The following is a 25,882-nucleotide window of genomic DNA, read 5'->3' as shown; positions in this document are numbered from 1 at the left end:
TTTGTATTAAGAATTGGAACAAGTATATGTCGCAAATAGCTTGTAGTCCTTTCCTCTATGAAGATATCGCACTCTAGGGAAACCTGGCGATTAGTCAATACAAACATATATAATAAGAGGCTCTAATTGAATACAGGCAGTTTTCTAATTCAATGTGAGCGGGCAAGTGGTTAAATGAAGGATTTTGGTTTTCTAATATAGAAATACAAGATTCATAATTATGAGCTGCCTTGATATCAACTGGTATGCACTGTACAGGAGAGACTAAATATCAAGACTGTCATAAAGATTCAAAAGAAATTCTTCTTTGTAGCACAAGTTCCTTCAATACACTTTGCCATGAATGGCTATACGATATAAAATTATCTCATCTGGGGGATCAGTATAAGGGGAACAAGACAAGAACAGAGAGAAGTATAGTCAATATTTTTATTTTTTTATTTATTTAACGTGATAATATGGTTGTACATTTGACAACCTTTAATCACATGTTTTCACTTCGAACAATTAAGACAAGACTAAGAATGACTACGTCATAAATAAAATAGTTTCAACTAATTTGTCACAAAAGCTGATCCTTGATGATGATTAACAGTTTGACAAGAGCCAGAGTTATAGGTGTCTTCTCATTGGACAGTAGCATTTTCCACCACAAGTCCTTTGGTCTATGGCCAAATTTCTTGATTACATCATACATTATGACTGATCTCTGGCTCTCAAAGACTGGACAATCCATTATTTTCTTCATTGCATAGACAACATGTCTGTGGGCCTGCTTTTAAAGTTTTGCACTAAGTGGTTTCTTTAGTTTGGATCAGGTTCAGTCTAAATCGTAAAAACTGGTCTCGATAGAACCAATGTGGGAATATTTTCAGATAACTAAGGGTGGAATATGGTCTTTGACTAAGTTCACATGGTTTGCCATATGCCTTGAATTTGCGTCTTTCATCTTCAGTGTTGAACCAGTCCAGGAAATAAAGTTTCCTTTTGATTTTATCTGGATTGTTCATTAAAGTGTCACTGGTTTCATGTAGGTGATATAAAATGGTCAGACACTTATCTTCCCATTTGGTCAATGTTAGCTGTGACTGTTTGGATAGAGCCTCTTTCAAACATACAAAGCCTCCTTTTGGTTGGTCATCTCTGCATTTTTTGTAAAAGGCAAGCAATTGCTGCCAATGACGTCAGACCGAATTCCATCCTTATTGATTGGATGGGGGTTCCCTTTGGTAGTCTCAATGTTGTTTTCCGGAAGCAACCTTCCAGTAATGACTAGTTTTTTACATTAAAGTTGGATGAGGTCTCTTCTCCATATGTCACAATGGGGACTACTTTGGCTTTATAGAATTTAATTAGTGGAATGAGACTGAAATTACAATATTTTTTCATCATGATTCTGGCTAGGTTTCCAAGATTTGTTGTTTTCTTGATCAGAGCCTGTAGTCTTGGTGCATCTACTTTGCTTGAATTCAGGCAGACTCCTAGGTAAATAAATGATTGTACCACCGACCAGCTTAAGCTTTTAGCTTTTATTTGATGTTTCCGCAGACCTAGAGGCAAAATGCCCGATTTTTGAGGATTAATGGTGAGGCCATTTGTCTTCAGGTAGTTATGGAGAGCATTCAATTGTATCTGAAGGCCTACTGGAGTCTGGTCTATAAGGACCACATCATCGGAATACATAAACCTGCTCACTTGCATATTTGCTATTGATGGAGGAAAGTGCCTGATGTCCTGAAAAGCATTGCCAGTATCTGAGGTGAAAAGGTTAAATAATTCTAATGCCAAAGGGCATCCCTGCTTCAATCCTCTATTTGTTGGTATGTATTTCGTCAGCAGGCCTGTTTTATTGATCCGTACTTGAAGAGTGGTGTTTTGATGGAATGCTTGGATGGGAGCTAGTATGGAAGAAGGGCATTTCCATTGTGATAGTTTTGCCCACAGTCGCGGTCGAGATACACTGTCGAATGCTTGCATAAAATCGATGAACGCAATGTAGATCTTATAATCCTTGGTTAGTTCAGTTCTGCTCTTGAGTAAATTTAAGATGAATATATTGAGAGCAGTCCCGATCCCACAAACAAATCCCGCTTGCCACAAGTCCACGTGGTTGGAAGTTTTGGCCCAATGTCATAGTGCTTTGAGAATATGAGTGCCAAAGATCTTAACATGGGCATCAAGCAGCGCTATAGGGTGATAGTTTACCAGCTCTGCCCGGTTGCCCTTTTTATAAATTGGGAATATGATGGATTTCCTCCAGATGATGGTATAGTCAATATCTAGTTGTCTAGAGTTGTGCCAATAACTAGGAAAAAAATTGTAGAGCTATTAAAACAAGTGGAGTAGACATGAGCTTTGGATAATACATGCAAAAGAGTGATTCTGAGACCATATTGGTCCCTTCCAACCAATTCTGGGGCTGTGGTAGAGGATGCAGCTCCTTGGGTCATTAGTTCTGCCACTGATTGAGGCTGAACCTCTTTTGACAGGACTGGCTTCCCTAGGATCACACGCAAGAGTGTGCTAAAGCTCGCTTAAACATTGACACTCTCATAGCTTCTTCAAAATACTGGATATACAAGATACTATGCAGTGCAAAGAAAGTAATAATATGAAAGTGGGAATCTAATATAAAGCCAGTGACCGATCACAATGGATTTTCTAATCTAGCAGATGATGAAAACGTTATTTTTCCCAACAAAGATCATTTGGAGGATTATAAAAGTGTATGTTCAATGTTCACTGATTGCTATGTTTAATATCCTAATGTTCTATGCTCCATGTCACAAATCGGTGTTTGTATATCCTACTGCAGGACCCATGCTGAATAATTACCGCCCACACTTCTGTCCCCTTATTTAATCCCCCCCCACCTATGTCTTCCCAATTTGTCTGGATGTTTCTTTATTTTTCTAAATTATGTATGCCCTACAATTTCTCAAGGGAATGGCTTCATGATGCTGTAGAGATTGAAACTTAGTTACTGTTTTTATAATGGTCTTGACCGATTCCCCTACCCCCTTATGTGGCAGGGTCGAGGGTGGCCACAACCCATGTGAGAGCTGCCTTGCTGATTGCCTTGCTCATTGGAGGCGTAGCTTGACACATGTTTTCCACGTGCAGGGGTTCTTTCCTCAACGTTCGTGTGTTCCAGTGTTTGTGTTTCGAGCTGTGTCTTCTGTGTTGCGGAGTATTCCTCCTCTATTTCTGCCTCTGTAGTGCCGGTGGTAAATGTCCGGGCAGGGCTCCCCAGAAAGGGGATAGCCTTTAGGACTGTGGGAGTGTACCGGTCGGCCGTTTCAGCGGGTCATGAGTTAGTGGACACTGCGCAGGGGAATGAAGGTTAGTAAACCCCCCTTACAGGCCCTCCAGGACATGACATACTCCTATTTGTGGGTCTTCAATACGGTCCTCAGACTGTTCGACCAGTGGCCATGTAACTATTTGCTATCAGACCGACAGTTATCTGGCAAGCTAGCTTCCCTGCTATGTTTAGTTTCTTGTAGGTGCGTATCGGACATTAGGGTGCTAGAGGAAGACAGGAAGGTGTTCTATTTGCAAGGGTTAGTGTACAGTATCGCACAGTGTTCCAAGATCAATTCTGGGATAATCTCTTACCCACACTTCCCATATAATAGCGAGCTGTGCATAGCACAATGCATTAAGAGCTATGAAGCTGCTACAGCGGAAGTCAGACCACACAGCATGTTGGAGCTCCTTACTGCGTGCAAGAAGCCCTCTAATTCAGTAGCACCAGCCAACATAGCGAGGTGCCTGAGCTAGGTCATGGCCTTAGCAGGGGTTGATGTGTCAGTATTTGGTGCACATTCTGTGCGGGGAGCAATGGCCTCCAAAGCCTTTGCAGAAGGCATATCCCTACAAGATATCGGTTTATAGTGACTATTTCGAATGGCTTATTTTTTAATGCCATTTTCTCGAAAACATTTTGCCGAAAAAAAAATGTCTGTTTTTTTTAACACTTTTTTTTACTAATGAAACCCCCAAAAATATATACATTTTAAAAAAATACATTCAAAAAAAAAAATTTCAGCAAAATGTTTTTGACAAAATTGCGTTTTTGAAAATAAGTTTTTGAAAATATGACCGATATCATGATGGCAGCTGACTGGTCCAGTGACTCAATGTTCAGAGGTTGCTATTTCAAGCCGATATCAGCCATAGCTGCGGCACTGGTAGAGAGCTTTGAACAAGCATAATGCTCACCTGCGGTCTTGACATAGAATGAAGATTACCCAAGCTTACAGCACAGGGAGTCTTGATTCTATTAAAGACACGGAGGCAAACATTATCCCTCACTGCGAATACGTAGAGAAGATATAGAACTGTATGGAAATTATATGTGAATGAGTAGCGTATTCCCCTCCCTAATTATGCATTCTCTATTGTTGCAGAAGAAGACCAGAAGAACGGCTAAGTGGGGACAGTGGTAGGAGTCCGAAGGCGAGGACGTTGGTTTTGCCGGCAAGGTCCAGAGTTGTTGTTTATCGCCAGGAGCGTTGTTCCGAGTCAGAGTACAGAGGTGATGGACTGTTTCTGGTTGGTTGTTGGATTATCGTTGCAGGAGTGTCAGTTTCAGGCATCCAAAAGAAGAGGATGGGAGCTAAACAGGAAATGACATATGGAGTAGGAGTGCACCCTGACTGGATGGGAGCGGGGCACTGTCGACTACAAGAAGGAGAGGAACTATGGGGGATTGTAGTCCTTTTTTGCTTGTTTCTTATTTTATCTACAGTTGGTTACTAATGGTTGAAAAGAAAAAAAAATGAAAGTTGAAGTTTTGAAAGGCTTCTAGAGAGTAGCTAATAAAGAAGTGAAGCATAATGCTCACCTATGTGTCTTTAATTGAATCAAGACTCCCTGTACTGTAAGCTTGGGTAATCTTCATTGGGTAAATATGCAATCAGAACTTCCCTTTTAACCTGCTGAGTAGGTATGATGTGTTGGGGTGCTGAGAAAGGCTGACAACAATTTTGAGGAGTACTGCTGTACTTGTAAAACTGCGATACTGGTAAAGGGACAGTAATGGTATTTTCAGTAGCGCTACTATATTTTTATATTTTCAGTAGGGGAATTTTTACTTGTGCAGTAGGCACATTTCTCATCAGGACAGACATACTGTTTAACAAGAACAACCTATAACGTCTCGGTGGTGCTGCTTCACCTACAATAGCCCTGTACCAGCTTTTCTCACCAGGTCTGTTCATTCAGTTTTAATGTGAGAGTACCTGTGCTGCTCAGTAAGGATTCTATTTCCCTAATGGTGCAACAGTACCATAGCTTTTACTACATCTAATATACATTGAATGGGAGTATACACGCCCTTCTCAGAAGGGTTGCTGTTCTTTGAATTAAAAAGTACTAGCATCCTCCAGCATGACTGCCATACATTTTAAGGCAAAAGTGAATACATTTCTTGCAAGAGCACTTTTACCTTATTTGGCAAAGTGGCAGCATTTGCTGACAATCTCAGCAGAAATCATAAGGATTGAATGACCAGAGTGTTTGAATTTTCCTCTTAACATCTGGCGCAGGTTTGACACCCACTGTTGACCAGTGTAAAACAGTTTCATTGCTGTGGGAGGCTTCAGTTCACAGTATTCCCCATCCGGCAAGCTTCAAGTCGTCTTGATGCCTAACAGAAATTCCATATAAAACAGTATTTACAGATGCCAGTTGTGATGGGTCTGAGACATTCTCACATCAGGTAGCCTTAAATGTGATTAGCATTGTCACAGCCCTTTGGGCCTTCCAGTGCAATTAGCCTGTTAGGAAATAAAGCTCAGCCTGTTAATGAAGATTGAGATTGATGTGTAATCTTTATGTCTGTTGTTAGGGTCCTGGAGGAGAGGTTGTTAGCTTAATGTGATATGTATTGGAAAATATATTTAGGCTTCATGTTCCAAGTTTGTATTCAAGTTGATATGACAAAGCCTGCCCCCTCTAAACAGGTTGTAGTACCCATACATTGAAAACGATAGCCCATTAAACTGTGTAGTACCACTATTTTTCAGGAGGTCTGCTATACTTTAAATAGGACAGTAATAGAATAATTGCTATACTTTTAACGCCACATTAACTGGGTTACTGTATGGTACTGTATGTATTACTACAGTTCCCAAAAATAATCATTATATATCATTAATGGCATATTGTTGACATCTTCTTTGAGTCACAGCTTAGAACCAAAGGCTTGAATGAGAATGGTATCTAAAATCCCTTTTCACCATCCTGAGCAGAATATAAAAAAGAGTGGGTGGCTGGTGGTATGTAATGTTATTTGCTTGGATTGCTCCCTGGTGCTTCAAGCCATTGCGCTCCTAAATCAGCATCTTTTCATCACCTCATCTTCTCCCATGTATAAGTAATGGACAATGCCCTAAACCTACCTGTCTTGCAGTGGCAAAAGCATGTGTCTGGAATCTCCTGCCTTTTTAGATAATGGTAGATCTGTAGCAGAGCCAGACAAATGCCTGTTATACCTTACATGTGACCAATACTAAGGGTCATGGGTCTTCTGGAAGCACATGTGTTTTAGATAGGGTTGAGACATTTAATACACTTGCTTTAGAGATCAGGTCTGAGGTTCCAATCTTTGTGCTAAAGCTTAGTGGGTAAATTTTCCTTTTGAATAGTTATCTGTGTAATTCGAATTTCAGATCTGAATCTCAACTCTGGTGTCTTAGTCTTCCACCATTCAACAGGAGTAAAATATTTTCAGAGGGGCAGTGCTGACACTTCTCGCTAATGTGACTTTGAGAACAAATTACTTACCTCTCGGTAATGCTCTTTCTGATGGACGTTCCTCCAACGGATTCCTTATCTTTGATATCTATCTCCGAGAGCACATTACGTTGGGGCCATTATATATAGAGATGCGGCGTCCTGCGACCTCAGCTCCACCCTTTTTACCTAGCACACTGGGACCACAGAACCTAGGTGTGCAAGCTAACCGCCATTTGGTGCAGGTAGGGAGGGTGATGAGGAATCCATTTGAGGAACGTCCATCAGAAAGAACATTACTGACCAACACCACTAACACTAATTAAAAAGTGGCCCACAGTTGCAAATGGCTATTCATTCCTTTAGTGACACTGTTTGAATAGTAACAAAGGGGGAGTTTGTTGAGAAAATGTTATGCAAATTGTGCCTTTTAAAGAATATTTATGCAGCAACACTGGTCAAAACTACTAGCCACAGAGTGAATTAACTCATCAAACTGGCCCATATTGGTAAAATAAGTGGCCCACTTTGACCAAAAAAACTGGCCAATACTAGAATTTGTGTTGTTGGTTCGGCCATGGGCGTATTGCCCTATAGGTCAGTCCGAGCTTGCTGAGATGAGAGTAATTTGTTCTTCTAATGGCCTCCTTCCTCCAATGGATTCCTCATCTTTGATAGACACACAAAGCATAACAATGCCCTGGAGGAGGGAGGGCTGGAAGAATACCACCTAAAACAGAAAACTCTAAAGGACAGCTCTGCTTAAAACGAGAGTCTGTACCAGACAAAGAATCCAAGCAGTAATGCTTAGAAATCGTGTGCAAAGAAGCTCACATAGCTGCTTGGCAAATATCCAGAACGGCACTCCATGGTGCAGAGCCGAGGTGGCGGCCAACCCTCTGGTTGAGCCCTGAGACTCTCAGGGACCTCCTTGCCAGCCATTCATAGCATTCTGAGATGCAGAGAATTATCCATCTAGACAGGGTCTGTTTGGTAACAGCCTTGCCAGTTCAGATACTAGTGTAACCAACGAAAAGCTGCTCATGTGTTCTGGCATCCCTTATCTGAGAGACTTAGAAATTGAGGGCCTGCATCAGGTCCAGCCAATAGAAATGCTCCTCTGCCTTGGAAGGATGAGGCGAAGGAAAGAAGACAGGCAGATGGATCTTTTGAGAGAGATGAAACTCCTAGACCACCTTCGGAAGGAAGAATGGTCTAACTCTCAAAGCCTCCTTTTCCTTGGAGAAAACTAAGTAGAGAGACTCAACTGACAATGCCTGGAGCTCACTCACCCATCTAGCGGAGGTGATGGTGACAAGGAAAATCACCTTAAGGGTGAGCAATCTTAATGAACATGAATGAAGGGGCTCAAACGGAGCGCTCAACAAAACCGTTAACACTACATTTAAATTCAATGCTGGGACAACTAACTGGCATGGGGAAATATATTAGAAAGACCACTCAGGAATTGCATAACCATGGGTATCGTGAAAAAGGAGCACTGCTACGGGGTCCTCATCAAAGACAGAAATGGGCGCAAGATACCCCTTCAAGTGTACCAATCTGCAGGCCCACCCAGGACAAAGACAGAAGAAATTTGAACACAAAGGATGTGGGGCAAGTAAAAGGGTCCAGATCCCTCTCCCGGCAAAAAGCCAAAAGCTTACACCATCTGCAGCCATAGACAGACTTGGTGGTGGGCCTTCTGCAGAGAGGAGCACATCCAGCACATCCTCTGACAGATCCCATTTCTTATACCTTAGTCTTTCAGAAGCCAGCCATGAAGGTTCAGGCTGCAGAGGATCGGGTACAGAACCCTCCCCCCACACGTGGGAGAGGATGTGCTTCCTCAGTGGCAGACACCAGGGACGGAAAATAACCATGTCAAACAACTATGGGTACCACGTTCTCTGGGCCCAGTCCGGAGCGATCAAGATCATTGTCGACCCAATTTAGGCATAGCTTCCTGAGAACCAGCGGTATGCAAGGGATTGGTGGGAACGCACATAGCAAGTCCCACTCGACTGTCAAGGTGTCTTCCAGAGCTCCCTGATAAGAGAATTCCCTGCAGCAGAAACTCTTGCACTTCCTGTTCACACTGGAAGTGAAGAGGTCCACTGGAGGAGTACCCCAATGGGAGAAAATCTCTTCCAGAACTTCTTGGCAGAGCTCCCACTTGTGAGCAAATTGAAGACTATCTGCTCAATGTATCTGCCAGCATGTTATCCTTGCCGGCCAGGTGGCCGCAGCCAGAGACACACTGTTCTCCACAGCCCAGAACCACAATCACATTGCTTCTCTGCACAGAGGCAAGGAGCCCACACCACGCCGCTTGTTGAAGTAATGCATGGCTACAGTGTTCTCGGTCAGGACCAACATTATCTTGCCCTTCACAGAGGGAAGGAAAGTGACCAGGGCCAGACTGATTGCTCTCAACTCCAGCAGATTGATGTGCTCCTGGGAACTCTGACACCACAGTACACTTACCGTAAGGGACTGGTGGTGGGCGCTCAATCCCTTCATGTAAGCATTAGTCACAAGAGTCACTTGTGCCCAAGTTTGATGAAAAAACGACACTCTCAGGAGGTTGTCCTTCACGGACTACCATTGCTGGTCTCTGGACACTCTCTCAGAGACCAGTAGAAGATCCGAAGTTTGTCTGTGAAACTGCGACCGCTGTAAGCTTATAAACCACTGCAGGTACCTCACACGCAGTCAGGCCTCTGGTACCACAAGGATGCAGGAGGTCCTAAGACCCAGATAGGACAGAAAAGTAGAGGCAAGATCCTTTGTCTGTGGCTGGAAAACATGGACCATCTTGTAGATGTTCGCCACTCTGTCTTTGGCGGGAATCCATGTGACCCAGGTGAGTGTCCAAAACCTCTTGGATAAATTGGATGGACTGGGGCAGCAAAACCTGAGAGTTCTTGAAATTCAGGGAGAAGCCCAAGCCGTGCAACGGGCTGCATGTCCGGTACAGTGTGCTGACGCTAGTACTGGGGAGCGGGATTGAATGAGCCATTTGTCTAGATAGTGAAAGCATAAATGCCTTCCCTTTTGAGGCGAGCCATCAGTACTGACCGAAGCTTGGTGAAAACCCTAGGTGCCGATTAAAGTCCGAAAGGTAGGACCTTGAACTGGTAGTATAGTTCCCTGCCTTGAATCTCAGATACTTCCTGTGCTAATTGTGGATGGCCACATGGAAGTAAGCATCCTGGAGATCCAGGGAGACTATCCAGTCATTCAGGTCCAGGGCCTGAAGGATCTGTGCTCGAGTGACCATCTTGAACTTATTCTTTCACAAGTACAAATTCAGAAACTGCAGATCCAGGATGGGTTTCGGACCTGCCTTCTTCCTCAGCACCAGAAAGTAGGTGGAGTACCAACTCCTGCCTTGTTTTGAGCAGGGTATCAGTTATATGGCTCCTTTAGCCAGAAGCTGACGGATCTCCTCCATCACCTGAGGTTCCAGAGGCAAGGGTTGGTGGCACGGGGGGTAATCTGGAGGGCGAAGGGCAAAAGAGAGGCAATATTCATGTTGTATGACCTGTAAGGCCCAGGCATCGGAAGTGGTATTTTTTCATTCCTCACCAAACAGAGATATCCTGCCCTGTATTTGGGACTGATGGCTTCATGCCAGGGGCCACAGAGAGCACATTGGAGATGGAAGTTCCTCCTATAGGTTCACCGCAGCCCCTATTTCTTATGGACGGTGCTTCCCTTGCTTGCCCGACAGCGCTTGGCCTTTAACTCGGTGGGCATATGTAGTGAAGGGGAGAGAACCCCTTCTCCTGCCTGCTGGGCAATCTGGCTGCTGTTGCTGGACTGCCAGTCTTAGCGACTTTGTGGTTGCCTTTGAGGCCGGAAAAATCTGCAAAGACTCATCGACCTTGATGCTGAAAAAGTTAATTCCATCAAAGGGCATGTCCAGAAGTTTCTTTTGGACGTCTGTAGCAAAACAGGACATCCTAAAACAAGATAATTTGCACAAGACGGTGTTCGTGGCCATCGTTCTTGCAATGCATTCTGCCGTATCCAGACCAGACGGTTAGGATCCGTTGGGAGGCTTCCTTGACATCCCTGATCAGGGCTTGATGACATTCACGCATCTCCCCTTCAGCGATGGGCTTGGACACTTCTACCATGACTGACCACAGGCCAAAGGTGCAGTTTACTTTGATACTTTTCAATACGGTTTTCGTCCAGGGAGAGGCACTGAATCGGCCCTCAACTCCGTTTTCGATGACCTCACCCGGTTAGTCGATCAGGGCGGGGTGGGTGCCTTGCTACTACTTGACCTCTCGGCCGCATTCGACACGGTTGATCATTTTATACTTATATCCCGTCTGTCGGACGTGGGCCCAGGGGGCCAGGTGCTGAACTGGTTTGCAGACTTTCTCACTGACCGGTCTCAATCGGTCTTTCTGCCCCCCTACTGTTCTAAATCTGTAGCACTGTTCTGTGGAGTGCCTCAAGGCTCTGCCCTGTCGCCCATCCTCTTTAATATCTATATTCGGCCTCTTCTCCTTCCTATTTTATCTCACGGTTTTCTATTTTATTCCCATGCTGATGACACGCAAATCTTGGTACGTCTGGACCTCTCTCAGCCTGAATCTGCAGCCCGTCTCAGGAATTGCCTTGAAGATTTAGGTGTGCGGATGCCTATCAACTCCCTTAAGCTTAATGGTAGCAAAACAGAGGTCCTGGTGGTAGGGACCAATACCCCCCTCAACTATTGGATCCCGGACTTCTGGCCCACGTCTCTTGGCCCCTTCCCTCTCCCGTCTCCTACGGTGAGAAACCTGGGTGTTAAGTTCTCCTCTTCTTTAATGATGACTGAACAAGTGGGCGCCATCTGCAAAGCCGGCCATTTTCAATTGCCTACATTAAGAAAGGTCCTTCTTTTCATCCCTGGCCAGTTTCATGCCCCAGTGGTTGGAGCACTGGTCCTTAGTACAGTGGATTACTGGAACTCCCTGTACTTGGGCCAACCGCACTACCTGCTCAATCGGAGAACGCTGCTGCTCTCGCAATATTGCGCCCACCAGCATGCTCACATTTGGCCCCCCTCTTTCGTCAGCTTTACTGGCTCCCCATTGAACAAAGGATCCAGTTCAAATCTATGTGTCTTGTTCACCGGGCCTTCTATAAGGTGGTAGCTGAATACTTGCAAGAGAAGTGTACTCATTATGTGCCAAACCGTCCTCTGCGCTCCCAATCCGTGCTACTCCTTCTGGTTCCCCGTCTTAAACACACTCGAATGGGAGGACCTCGCCTTTTCGGTGGCTGCAGCTAAAGCATGGAACTTACTTCCTTGGGCTCTCTGTGCCACCGCCAATCATTTGGCTTTCAGACATGCACTGAAGACTTCTCTTCTAGCTCTTCTTAATCTCATCTCGCCTTCCACTCCCTAGCACCAAGATGCCTTTTCGTGTACGCTGCGCTCTACAAATTCACATAACATAACATAACAAGGAGAACTTAACCAGAGCACATGAGGTGCTTACACAAAGGAGACGAAGCTCGAAGACCTAACAATCTTCCTTCTACATGCGTCCAGCCTCTTGCTCTCCCTAAAGGGGGACAACAACGCAAAAGACGTGGTCTTAAGATTTGCCATAGTGGTCTGGACCACCAAGCTTTCAGGTGAAGCATGGGCAGAAAGTAACATTGAGTCCGAGGCTGCCAGCCTGTGCTTCTTCACCAGGTCATGGTCCACTGTGAGGACTGAAGCCGGTTTGGCCCACAATTCCAGCACTGGATCCCTCTATGGCCTGATTGAAGGGCAAAAGTGGCTCCACCTTTGGATCCTCGTCCAGGGTGTCAATAAGCTTGTAATACTGGAAAAGTGGCCTGAGGCCAGGGGTGGCAGAAGGGAGGATGTTCACCGCTGGCAAAGTGTCCAGGCCACTTGCCTCATGCAAGTCATCCGCAAGGTCCACCAAGTCCCCTTCTTCCCCATAAAATTCTTCTGAGAAGTCCCTGACTTCACTAGGCTGGAGGGGCTTAAGCCCTTTGGGACACCTCTTCATAAATGTTCTCCAAATGAGACATGTATGCAATCTTGGGGAGAGGGGGATGTCCTTGCGACTCAGTGTCGCTGACATCGGTCGGATGTCCTTGCGACTCAGTGTCGCTGACATCGGTCGGCACCATGAGCATCACGAAAGAGGGACCTGAGGTCAGAGGATTGACTTCTGGAGACAGAACGGTGTGATTCTTGGATGTGACGTTATCGCGTTTACTTGTGGATTATCTGCTGGCTCATCTAAACGTGGTGGAATCCGTCTGCTTGACCAAAGCCGTTTGGCACTGGGGCCACTGGCACCGAGGCTGTGGCTGCTGGCGTCAGGCCAAAGCCGCCAGGCCCTGGCGAACATGTCAAGCGTTTTCACCCTGAGCCCCTCCCATTTCTCAGGAGTAGAGGATTGTGTGGGAAAAGGTACCTGCAGAGGCTTTTTTTTCTCCGAGATGTCCTTGGAAGGTGGCTCCTCTTCTTCAACGACAAAGAAGATTGATGCTTAGAAGAACCGCCAGGGGATCTTGACCTCTTGCAGTGTTTTTTCTTCTTCTTGTCCTTTCGGTCTGGGGACTGCTCAGTTTATCACCTCTCTCCTTGTGGACGAAGGTAAAACATTTTGCATCTCATTCTCAAAGCACTTTCTGTGCTTCGATTGACACGACGCACAGTCCTATATATCGTGGCTTTCCCCAAAACAGTAAAGGCAAATGCAGAGCGTGTCCAAAATTGCAAATTGATGCCTGCAGTCCATGCAGGGTTTGAAATCTGCAGACTTTATCGGATTCGGTATTGCGATGAATACGAAGAACATAAGCAAAGGATTAGAGAAATCGAACACAGTTTTAAAGCAGTGTTCCTGAAGTGGGTACAGTGTGTGAGAAAAAAAGGAACTGAGGTCACAGGGTGCAGCGCCTTTATATATACTAGGCCCGGCGTCACATCCATCATGTAGAGGCATCGGGCAGGGCCAACGCGCACTGGGCTGCACTTCCTTGTGGTGGCCAAGTGATTAAAGAGCAGCTGCGCTGGGAGATATATATCAAAGATGAAGAATCCGTGGGTGGAAGGAAACCATTAGAAGTGACTGTACCGCACTGTAAAGAGTCTATGAGTCCTGTAAAACAAACAAAGCTACATTCACAAATTGAATAAAGTATAACACCCCTTTCGAGAATGGTGAGCCCTTTGTAATGAAATTTTTACATAGTCCTCAGTGCCACCTCACAGTACAGTTTAGGCATTCCTCACAAGATGTGAAATACATTGAATGGAGCAAGACCAGGACTTATCAGAAAAGATGATGCACTTTTAACACAAAAGGACAGTGGTGGCAGTGTCACAGAATCACAGACACAGGGGACGGGCTCCCAATTGTTGGAGGGAATTTTAATAATAGGCTAGACCTCTAAAGGTATAGACCTGGACCAACAAACCGAAACCCTGTAATCCCCACTAGACTAAGTGGGTTGTCAAGGGTCTTGGGACTAGTGGACGTACGGTGAGCAACGCATCCCAGTGAGGCATGCTATACATTTTATTCTAAAGCTCAGCACTCATTGTCCCACCAGACTTTTACTTTCTTCCTAGGACTAATGTATAGATGATGTGGGTTGTCCGTTACCTTTCTAGAGGGATCTCAGATCTCTCGCTAATGTTGCTGACCCTGTGACTGTTAGGGGCTCATTCCATGTGGCAGTGTAAATCTAATGTCTACTACCTTGTTGTCCCTAAAATCCAAGATGGATCAATTGGACAACATATTAAGTTGTGAATATGAATGCTGTGATCTTGGACAGTACAAGCACTCCCTAGAAGGCTTGATGGGCGCAGCAATTTAAATGACTATAAAAAAACGGACAGCTGTTAGGAGTTATCCCAGGTAGAAGTAAGTATCTCAATACTTGAAGCAGAATTTTTATTTCATGCTCCCAGGATAACATGCCACATGGGAAATGTATTAAAGCTCAAGAAAGATTCAAATCACTTAGTCTAGATGATGGCCGGCACCTACAGTCGCTGAGAAAGGGTACAGTATAGGACCACATAGATAAAACAGGTTAACTGAAGAAGTTACTTATCAAGAAAGGAGGAGGCTGACAGGTGGGTGTCTGAAATTAAAGAGGCATTTGGATAGCTAGAAATGAGGATTCGTATAAAGCAGTTGGGTGGTGATGATCGCAGTAATTCTGTTACCACTGTGGTGTCCGGCAGAATTGCCACTGCATTACAATGTGACGGGAGCACACACACACACCATCGACGGTAACGGTAAATCCCTCTGGCGGAATTATTGCTGTAAATCACCTTCAGATGGTAATTCTACCTAGAATCGACAGAATGACTGTTACCGCCATCCAACTCAGCGCTATTTCCACCAGCAGAATTGCTGCCGGGGGGAAATAGCATCATAACAAGAACAGGAAGCGCAGTGGCAGCCAAAAAAAAAAATCAAATCCAACCTGAATCTCCCATTTCCTGACGCCATCCGAAGCCAACAGTTGTGTGGAATATTGTCACAGGAAAAGGGGAAAGGCAAGGTAGACGAGATGAGGCTGCGAAAGCAGAAATTCAGCAAGGGGTAACTGCAGGTCCTGACGGATGAGGTGGTTTCTCATGAATGAGCTGTATGGCTCCAGATAGCAGAGGACCTCAGGCCAAAGGAAGGCAGCCATATGGGCCAGCATCCAGGACAAGTTGACAACCTTAATGCTAGCATCCGCAGCCTCATTGCCAACCAGAGGCATGAGACCTTCGCCACAGGATGCAGCACTGTCGAACCACTCAACCTGACCCCATGAAAGGAAAAGACCAGCATCATCTAGGAAGGGATAGAGGGCATTGTCAGTGCTGAAGTGGGAGCAAGCAGCAGAGGAGATGCTGGTGAGTCTTTAAGTTCCCTCTCCAATGAGAATTCACTGTGCAAAAGCATGTGTCTCCTAGCACAGATGGGTCCAGAGGTCAGGGGAATGGGCAACTATATGGCAATCTGTACAAAGGCACTGTGACTACATGCATGTGCACGGGAAGGAGAAATTACTTACCAAATGTTCTTTCTATCGATTCTTCTCCTGCAGATTCCTCAATAGATCGATATCCCTTCCAGCGTTAGCTGCTCAGAAAACATTTTGACAGGGAGCATAGTGTACCTCAGCTCAGTTGTCGATCACTCTTGACACCATATAGCAGTTGTCGACTCTGGGCGTGATGTAGGTCATCGTACATATACTGCGTCACTATGCCCCCGTTCCTCAGTTCCCCACCTTTTTTCCCCCTGAACTCAGCATGTGCGCTGAAACAGTAACAACTCATAGAAAAAATAAAAACTAAGAAGGTTTTTTTTCTTTTTTTTTTAAGGTGAAGAACGGAGCTGCAAGAGTTTTAAAACAAAACACACATGTAGTTCTACGGCAGCCCTTCGAAAAGGGAACTTGTCTACTTCTCCCACTAAAGAAATATTAATCAAACTGCAGGCACTTTCATAGCGGGGCTGGATTGGAGGGTGATGTGGAATCTGCGGGAGAAGATCCATACCAGTAAGTAATTCCTCCTTGAATGGATTACTTTTCTCCCGCAGACTCCTCATCAGATAGACTGCACAAGCAGCATGTATAAAGGAAGTGGGATGAAAGTCCTCACACCAGAATACTATGCAAAACCTCTCTCCCAAAACGAGCGTCAGCTCCGCGGGCTACATCCAAGTAGTAGTGTTTGGTAAAGGTATGCAGTGAGGACCAAGTCGCTGCTCGGCAGAGGTCTCTCACTGGCATGCCCCTTTGTAGAGCCGAAGAGGGTGCCACACCCTTTGTCGATTGGGCTTTGATGCCCGCAGGTAATTCCTTTCCTGCATTGTGATAGCCTTCTGAAATGCAGAGTGTAATCCACTTAGAGATGGATTGGTTGGAGACAGCCAAACCCTTGCCAACGAGAAGGCTACCAACATTTGGTCAGTTTTTCTACATTTAGCCATTCTTGCAACATAAAAACTAAGAGCACTCTTCGGGTCTAGCCTATGGGACTGCTCCACCTCCTTGGAGGGATAAGGGGGTGGGTAGAAAACCAGCAGGTCGATAGCCTGGAACAGATGGAACTCTGACACAATGTGGGTAAAAAACCCAGGTGTACCTTAAGAGAAACCTTCTCCCTGAAAAATCAGAGATATGGTGGCCTGCACGGATTCCGTATAAAAAAATAAAACCGAATGGTAGATTTGTTTGAATTTCGTTGTATGAAAATTACATACAGACGAAATTTTCCAACAAATCTACCACATGGTACCATTGTAGCGAGCAAGGGAAGCAGGGGTTGCAGGGGTGTCCCCCTCACCATTGTTCGTTACAGTGGCATCGGGGTTGCGGAGGTCCCCCACACCCTGAATAATAAAGTTAAAAACATTAAATAAAAAAAGAGGACCCTGTGGCGCCAGTTCCCATCCAACGTAGGTGAACGGAACAGGCATTGCAAGAAGACAGGTAGTTGGCGGCACACAGCAAAGTGTGCCACCAAAAGGTAAATAAGGGGGTGGAGTGAGGGAATTGACAGAAATGTCAGTGGGAGAAAAAAGCGAAAGTTTCGGTTTCGTTCAAATAACGTTAGTTTTTTTCTCCATCGAACATTTCCATTTTGATTAATTCATGGACATCCGGCTTGTATGATAGGGCCTGCAGCTCACTGACCCATCTGTAGCTCACTGAGCCATCTGGCTGATTTAATGGCCACCAAAAAGTGGTCTTCAGAGTAAGTGAACAAATGGAGCAAGAATGAAAATTCAGAACCAAAGTGGGTAGGCAGAAACCTATGTACAAAGCACATCGGGAATTGGGCCATAACCAGAATCATAAACAAGCCTTGATCCGGAGACCGCTTGAAAACAGACAAAGCCGCCAAGCATCCTTTGACTGTTCCAACTTGAAGGCCTGATGAGGACAGTGACAGAAGAAACTCCATCATTGAAGTGGTGAGGCAAGACATAGGGTCAATATCGTGTTCCCTACACCATGCCTCAAATCTTCTCCACCTGCAGGCATACAGCGATCTTGTTGAAGGTCTGCGCGCAGCCTGAAGCATCTCAAATACTTCCTCTGAAATGTCCCAGTCATCATATCTCATCCTCTCAACAGCCGCCACACATGTAGATTGAGGGGCTCTGGGTTAGGGTGTAGTACCCGACCTTCCGACTGAGATAGGAGATCCCACCGTCGAGGCAACCAGGGAGATGCAGAGATAGCCAATTACAGGGGGTCCGAGTAACATGTTCTCCTCGCCCAGTCTGGGGCGATGAATATTAGGGTCACTTGAAACCTCCTCAACCTCCAGAGAACCCACATAATGACTGGGATCGAAGGGAAGGCATAGTGGAGCCCCTATCCACTAGGAACACATCCCCAAGTGTGCCTCTCACTGGAAATTCCCTCAAACAAAACTGTCTACAGTTCTTGTTGGACTATGTGGCAAACAGGTCCATCGCTGAGCTACACCACTGAGCGAAGCTCCCGTCAAGGACTTTCTGGCACAATTCCAACTCCTGTGAGACTGTGCTCTGCTTGCTTAGAGCATCCGCCAATCCATTCTCTGTCCCCACCAGATGAACTGCCGAGACGGAGATCTGTTTCTCTAAAATCCAAAAACACAGCTGCATCACCTCCCTGAAGAGGGGAAGAAACCGTACACCTCCCTGCATGGCCACTGTATTGTCTGTCAAGATCAGGACAGGCTTCCCCTAAAGAGAGGGCGCAAAAGCTTTCAAGGCTAGCCTGATCGTTCGCAGCTCCAGCCTGTTGATGTGCCATCGTCTATCCATTGGGGACCAAAGACCGCTCATGTTAAAATCCTTGCAGTGAGCCCCCCAACCTTTCAGAGACGCATCCACAACCATGCTGACCTGGGGCCACGCGCAGGCTTGGACTTGCCTATAGGGCAATAGTGCAATGCCTGAACCAAAAATGCAAAATGCGGGTGTGGGCCAGTTGTTTTGCTCAAAGTGGGCCACTTTTGTGGTCAATGTGGGCCAGTTTGAGTTACTTCACTATGCGGCTAGTTGTTTTGACCAGTGTTGCTGAATAAATATTCTTTAAAATGCACAATTTCCATCACATTTTATCAAAAAACTCCCCCTTGGGTAATAATCAAACAGTCTGTCACAAAAGGAATAAATTACTATTTGCCATTGTGGGCCACTTTTTCATTGGTGCCTGAGACAATTATATGCCCCAGTCCGACCCTAGTCACCCGGGCCAAAAAGGTTTCCCCCCATCTGTTTCCCCCCATCTGTCCCACCATCTGTCGCTGTCCCACCACGAGAGATCATTGGCTACCGATCCTTAGAACATCTTCCAAGGTGCCAAAATACTGGGACCAGTGACCTCTTAGTAGCCACTGCAGGACCATATTCGCAATCTGGTCTCTTGCACTAGACAAATACAGGAGGCCATGAGACCTAAAAGGCAGAGGAAGGAGACTGCCGGCAAGCTGGCGTGGCTCTGGAACAAATGAACCACCTGTATGAAACTGGCGACTCTCTGCAAGGGTGCGGGGGAATCCTTCCCCGCCCGATTGTCCAAGACTGCTCCCATGAACTGGAGCCTTTGTGTTGGTGTCGTGTGGGACTTCTGTAAGTGCAGAGAGAAGTCCAGCCTGTGGAGCAGCGAGCAAGTGTCCTCGCGATGGGACCAAACTTGCTCCAATGACTTCCCTCAGATCAACCAATCATCCAGGTATGGGAACACATGGACGCCGGATCTCGTGAGGGGGTAGTGGTTGTCCCCTATAAGGAATCTCAAGAATTTCCTGTTCCTTTGGTGGATCGGCACGTGGAAATATGCATCCTGGAGATCTAACTACACCAGTCAATCTGAAGTCTTAGAGCGTGGAGAATTTCTCTCAACTTCACCATCTTGATCTTGTCTTTCCTCAGGAACTTGGTCAAGGCTCTGAGGTCCAAGATGGAACAAAGTCCTCCCCCTTTCTGCTCAGGAGGTAACTCTTCCATGGCACCTTTTAAAAGCAGGGCTTGCAGTTCTTCCTGGAGCTGCTGTTCCAGTTGTTGAGGAGGTGGAGGTGTATGTCCGGCAGCCTCTTTAGGAAAGACAGAGATTACCCCCATCAAATTAGCTGAAGGGTCCAGGCAACAGTGGTCATCTTCCTCCATTAGGGCCATGGCTCACCTATCCACCCTCCAATCGGTGAAACATGGGGGGAGAACTCAAAGCAGCTTTGAGAGCAGTGCCGTCCCAGATGCTGCCGCTGCCATCTGCTGGCCCTTAGAGGCTCCACTACCGCATCCGGAGTGTGGGAAACGCCTCTGCCCTTGCCAGGGCTGTGGGAGCTGTGCTTTCCTGCCAAAGGGGACGCAACATCTCTACCCCATCCTCTAGAAATGAAACTAAATGCAGGTTCAGCCAGCTGCTGCACAGCTAGGCCCAGTAATTTTGTGGCAAGCTTCTAGTCCTTAAACATTTTGAAGGACTCCTCGGCCCAAACAGATTCTCGCCATCAAAGGCAATGTCCAGCAACTTATTCTGGACGTTAGGCGTAAAAACCTGAATTGTGGAGGTATGCCTGCCTCCTCAAAACAGGAGGTGAATACATTGATCTTCCAACCTTCTAAAACAACACAGTCAGCGATGTCCAGGCCCGTCTGCAAGGACTGCTAGGCCACCTCTCATCCATCATCCACAAACCTTAAAAAGCCTTCTTGCATTTCCCCATCGGGAATGTATTGAGAAGCTTCTCCAATAGCTTTCCACAGCCCAAAGGTATATTTTACAAATGGGCAGGAACCATTTATTGCCCTTAAGGCCATACTGCACCTTTTGAAAACAGCTTTTTGGTCAGAGAGTCAATTTTCCTACCTTCCCTATCAGTAGAGATAATGGAAGTTGATGTGGATGGCCTAGTATTGACCGTGGCCACCTGGACCAGTAGCCCCTTGGGCGTAGGATGAGTGGAGAGGTAATCTGGATCTCCCCTTGCTCGCCTATATTTTTTTGTGAATTCAGAATTCACTGGGGGGAAGGGGAGAGGGCGGTGGTGGTACAAGGTCTCTGCCACAAGACGGCAATGGGATCAGCAATGGCTATACTGAAAGGCAAGGCCCGTTCTGTAGGGGCCCCCTCATCCATAATGTCAGTCAGATCATATCCTGACAGAGGTCTGGCTTGAGCACTGCAACCTAGGGCATCCATTACCAGACTACTTACATCCTGCAGACCCTCTGCCAAGGCGAATAAATCAGCCTGTCTGTGAAAAAAAAAGGTTTGCCTCTAGAGCCTGAATATGTATGCTCGAGGCCCAAATGGCTCTTGGTCATCATCGTCACCGAAAATTGTTGCCATTGTGTCAAAAAACTCAGTTTGAGACTGGGGTGCATACGAGCTGTCGGTCATCGGCAGCGACGGACCCACGTCTGACAGCGCTGATAACAGCTTAATTGACAAAGCCATCCTGGCAACAATCTGCGCAGAGCCCGAGGGCATTAGTTCCGATACGGTCTTCGTGGGGCCGGTGTCGATGGGCACCAGTGGAGCCATTGAAGCTTGCTGCTTCCAGGTGTCAACCGTACCCGCAGCCACTTTTTTAAACATGTCAAGCATCTGCTCTTTAAAAGGCCTCCCCCACTTGGCCCTAGATGTAGGCCCGAAGCCAATTTACTGCGTTCTTCAAAAGAATCAGAATCATGCCTCTGTCAATGATGCTGCTTCTTTTTATGGAAGGAGGAGGATGACGATGGATCACAAACGATAACGCTTCTTGTTTTTTTTTTACAGTGCCTATCCTCCTTTTCCGGAGTGGGCTACTCTGGATCAAGCTCCGACAATTGGGCGGCCGAGCAGGCCGGAGATTTTGACAGGGCTGATCTACCGTGAGATTCGCAGACCTCTCCCACTGTGAATTTGGCTTTATTTTCATGCAAGAACCACAGTCCTCTGGTGCATGACCGACACCAAGGCACCACAACAGACACTGTGTGGGTCTGTAATGGACATCTTAGAACTACAGTCCTTGCACTGCTTGATGCCCGACACCTTGGGAGCTGAAATTCTACCAAAACTGTGTCGAAAAAAAAGATGAAAAATGTGTTGTTTGAAAAATAATTCACTGAGAAGAGTTTTCCTGATGAGCAGCGTGCTGAGCGCATTGAAAAAAGCAACTGAGGTATGAGGGTGTAGTGACACAGTATATGTATGACGACAGACATCACTTCCGGAGTCGACGACCACCGCATCGAGTCAAGGATTGATGGCCCAGTCAAGGTACACTATGCCCCCTGTCAAAAAGTGTAAGGGCAACTGGACATACAGGGGCATGGGCCCGAGTTCAGAGGATATTCAGGTAACCAGTGCGTGGAGCAGTCAGGTTGTGTGCAGGGGTCTTTCCCCGAAAACATGGCACTGTAAAGGGTGTCTTGGATTCAAGTGTTGCATGCTGGGTTTGTGTCACTTTTTATTTTCTTCTTGGGGGATGCTTGGTGTTTACAGAGTTTTGGTTTGGGTTGCTTAAATCAGACTTTCAAACAAATTAATAAAAATATCTAAGATTTAACGTAATTACTATCTGTCTGAAACTTTTATTCAACATCTAATCCCCCTGGAACATTGTAAACTGTATGTCCGTGTAAGTGTGAAGTCTTGTTTTGGTGAACACAGCTTTGTGACTCTTGTTGTAGTGAAGCTCAACAAACTTCATGAGGGTCATTTGAAGAATAGGATCCAAGAGGTTGCATACTGAATCCTTTGTTCAAACTCACACAGCGGGTGGGACAAGTACAGCGTATGACGGCATAGAAATTGGTCACAAGAATACAGATTTGCAGCATGCAACACATTCTGTGCTCAGCTCATCACTGCACAAGGACAACTTGTAACATTGGTGATAATGCTCACAATATATTAGAGATGGAACACAATATTGCCAGACATAGCGTCTCGATGCCTTATAGGCTGCAAGCACGCTTTACAAATGCAAATAAATAAATAAATATTGCAAAGAAACAGCATACAACACTGCAGAGACACAACATACAACATAGCTGACCTGAGGCAATACTGCACTTGCTCTGAGCTGAGGCACGCCATACAACGCAGCTCCGAGCTGATATACTGTGCAATAAACGACTGTGTCTATGACACAGCAGCGCTCCTCCTGTGCCCTTGAGGACAGGGTATTTATTTACCTTCACGGGAATGGCGAGTCGGTTCTCGCGGAAGGCCTGAAAGTTAAAGCTGCGCTGCTGTGTTGCTTTTTTGAGAGGCACCAGGTTTCCTGACAAGTCTATGAAAAGCGGCATTCCCTCCAAGACCTGCAGGGGAAAAAAGAGAGGGATCATTGTACATTCTCACCCACCTGGGATGGCCATTGCAGATAAGTCATATAAGGCGCCTAAGGGGTATCATCCGCAACCCCCATCAGCTCACATATTAATGAGATGGCCAGCATTTGGATGAGCCATATATACTTTTCACTGTTGTGTACATGGATGTGTTTTAAAGTGTAACTAAAAAATTGTGTACACACAGGTTTTTTATTTGCACGTTCTGATAAAAGAAGTGTATGTATTATAGAAGGTGGTCACATTTCTGTAGTAATTCTAAGGTGACTTTGCATGTATTAAATGAAGACAGGCAATTGAAAACCAAGATGCAGCACATTTATGAATGGCTGAATAAGCAACTATTTGATCCGAACACAATTGTTTCACCATTTGGGACATGCTTTAAGGGATTCTTTTTACAAAGCACTTGCATTAGAATTTCATGCTTAAAAATTTGGAAGTAATTCAAATTTTGGGGAAGTCTAAATACTTCAATTTTTAAAATGTTAGTATTTATTATACTTCCAATAGTATTGCTCGAGAGATGCTTTCTAGTGGACTCAAAGTTTAGTTCATGTTTGTTTCATTTTCTCTTTATACCTCTGTTTACAATTATTTTCTCATCTTACATGCTGGCAGTTTTGCAGTTCTCCTTCCTTCACAGTATCCACTGATGGATGCATTGGATTGTTCCAGTTTCAATCTCATGCTGTCTGGCGATGATACAATTTCCCCTCGGATTAATGTATATGAAACAATCCCAATAGATCCATGGGTCGCCAAATATGTTGTTAACAGTTTAAGTGTTTGATAAACTCAGCATCTGAAAGAAGTGCTCTGTCTAAGTATTGTCCTTCAGATTACATATAGCCAACACTTGCAAAAGATACTACAAATGGTCCATGTGATGCTGGAAATGCATCGGAGGGACAGGGCCTCTGTATCCTTGTCCTTTACTGTTTTTTATCATGTGTTATGTCGTGGTTTCCACGCAGGAGTTCATGTGGGACTCCTGGGTGCAGCTCTCTCTTTTGGTTTGGTTTACAGACCCATAGGATACCCTTATGGCATCCATGGGCGGGGGTACAACCATGTGCCCCTAATGTAGTGTATGTTTTTGGGCACCTGTGTGTGGCCCACAGAGCAGGGTATGGGCTGGTGGCAGCTACATGCTGAATTTGATAGGTGCTCTGAATATCCTCCATTTTGGGATACCCAGGCTCTGTCAGTGGAATCAGTGTATTCCTGATGAAACAAGATGGCCCCCGTGGCCTCGTGCCTTCCATCGCCTGTTACCTTGGTTTTCCCGAAGTCCAGAGAAGCCCTGACTCTGTCCCTTCCCCCTGACTGGCTGTTGGGTGCAGGTTCCATATGGTATTGTGGGGAAGTGTCAACCAGATTGGCTGGATCCTTCCCAACGACCGTATGTTGTGGGTATGCCTGTGGGTGGGACCTGGGTGAATGGAGTGTGTGACGAATACGCATTCTGTGTTGTGGATGTCTAGTATCTGGTGTCTGACACAATGACTGAGACAGCCCAGCCCGAAACTGGTATGAATGCAGTGTGTAGTGTTGAATGGCGTGGTACTTGTTCGAATCCACATTCTGTGTTGTGAGTGTCTGGATGGAGAAGAATGGCCTGAATGCACCGTGCGCCCGATTGGCTGACTGACTGCCTGAATGCCCTTCTGAGTGATTGGTTGCCTGAGTGTGACCCAGCAGAATGAATGGGAGATCAACAGTATATCTGGGGGCCTCTCACTGCTAGAAATCGTTCAGAAGCTGGAGTTGAAACTGACATTAAAACTGAAGCTTAACCTTGAAGCCCTGCTTGAAGAGAAGTATTGCTGTTGTTCTACTTCGTTGATATGAAAGCTGCTGTGTCTTCAAGAACTGACCCAGAGAGGACCTGGTTAGGCGGCCTCTTCCCGAGCTACGAGGGACCATCGTGCACTGCTAACCTTCGCTGAAGCTCCGTGGAAGTCAGACCCTCGACAGGCTGCAAACCAGAGACGGGGACCGCAGAGTAGAACGAATAGAAGCACCAGACATTCACTCAACCGTCGTCGACCAGGGTTCGCAGGTTTGCTATAACCGCTGGAGACCCGTCGAAGTTAGTTGCCCAGAAGCGGGGACTGCTTGACGCCGTGCCATCAACGACCGGAACGGCAATGCTCCATTGATTAAGACATTTGATTCCCGGATGCGCTTGTCCACATACCGCCAACCGCCTTATCCCGCCAGAGAAGGTCAGGCCGTCGACGCGCCGAGGAGCATCCGCCGGGGGGTTTCCCTCCACCCAAAGAGTGTAGAGACACCGGGCGACTCGATGCCCTTGTTGGGCCAAGGTTCTTCACAAACTCTTTGCGGTCCTGAACTATCGTCGTTAAGGTGCCCCGGTCGCCTCATCCTTGCAGGACGTCTCGGACTCATCATCGACGAGCACTGCCAGGACCAAAGCTGCGGCCTCAACACCATCAAACTTTTCATCGAAGATCATCAACGCCAAGTTCACCTTCTTCAAGGCCCAGCGACGATCCGTGGCTCCTGCTTTAAAGGGAATCACTCAAGAAGGATCCATCAACGCCTCCTCGAGGAACTCTACTATTCCAGGTACTTTGGGGTGTTAGAAACATTGTAGAAGGAAATGAGACTTATTGAACAATATATGGACTGGGCTTGAATCATATCTTTATTTTACAGGTTGCCCAGGTGGGGGGATCTCCACACAGAGCTGTGTCTAGGTAACGGGGTCTGTATTCTTCCAATTGTTCTAACCAACTGCTTTCCTCCTATATTTATTGTTGGTTACC

General features: G+C 46.0%; 1 protein-coding gene across 8 annotated transcripts in view; it reads right to left on the bottom strand.

The window, feature by feature from the left end:
* Positions 1 to 25,882, bottom strand: part of ANK1 (ankyrin 1) — a 2,823,483-nt gene that overhangs the window by 875,843 nt on the left and 1,921,758 nt on the right. For all 8 annotated transcript variants that reach the window (XM_069617665.1, XM_069617670.1, XM_069617666.1 and 5 more), the window contains one exon: positions 22,932 to 23,057. In XM_069617665.1, the coding sequence (XP_069473766.1) occupies positions 22,932 to 23,057 (126 nt within the window). The remainder of the gene's footprint in view (positions 1 to 22,931; positions 23,058 to 25,882) is intronic.

The sequence above is a fragment of the Ambystoma mexicanum genome, chromosome 10, assembly GCF_040938575.1.
Source record: "Ambystoma mexicanum isolate Mex_15411 chromosome 10, UKY_AmexF1_1, whole genome shotgun sequence".
NCBI lineage: Eukaryota > Metazoa > Chordata > Amphibia > Caudata > Ambystomatidae > Ambystoma > Ambystoma mexicanum.
The sequence above is the reverse complement of the archived record's forward strand: the minus strand, read 5'-3'. Positions and strand labels throughout refer to the sequence as shown.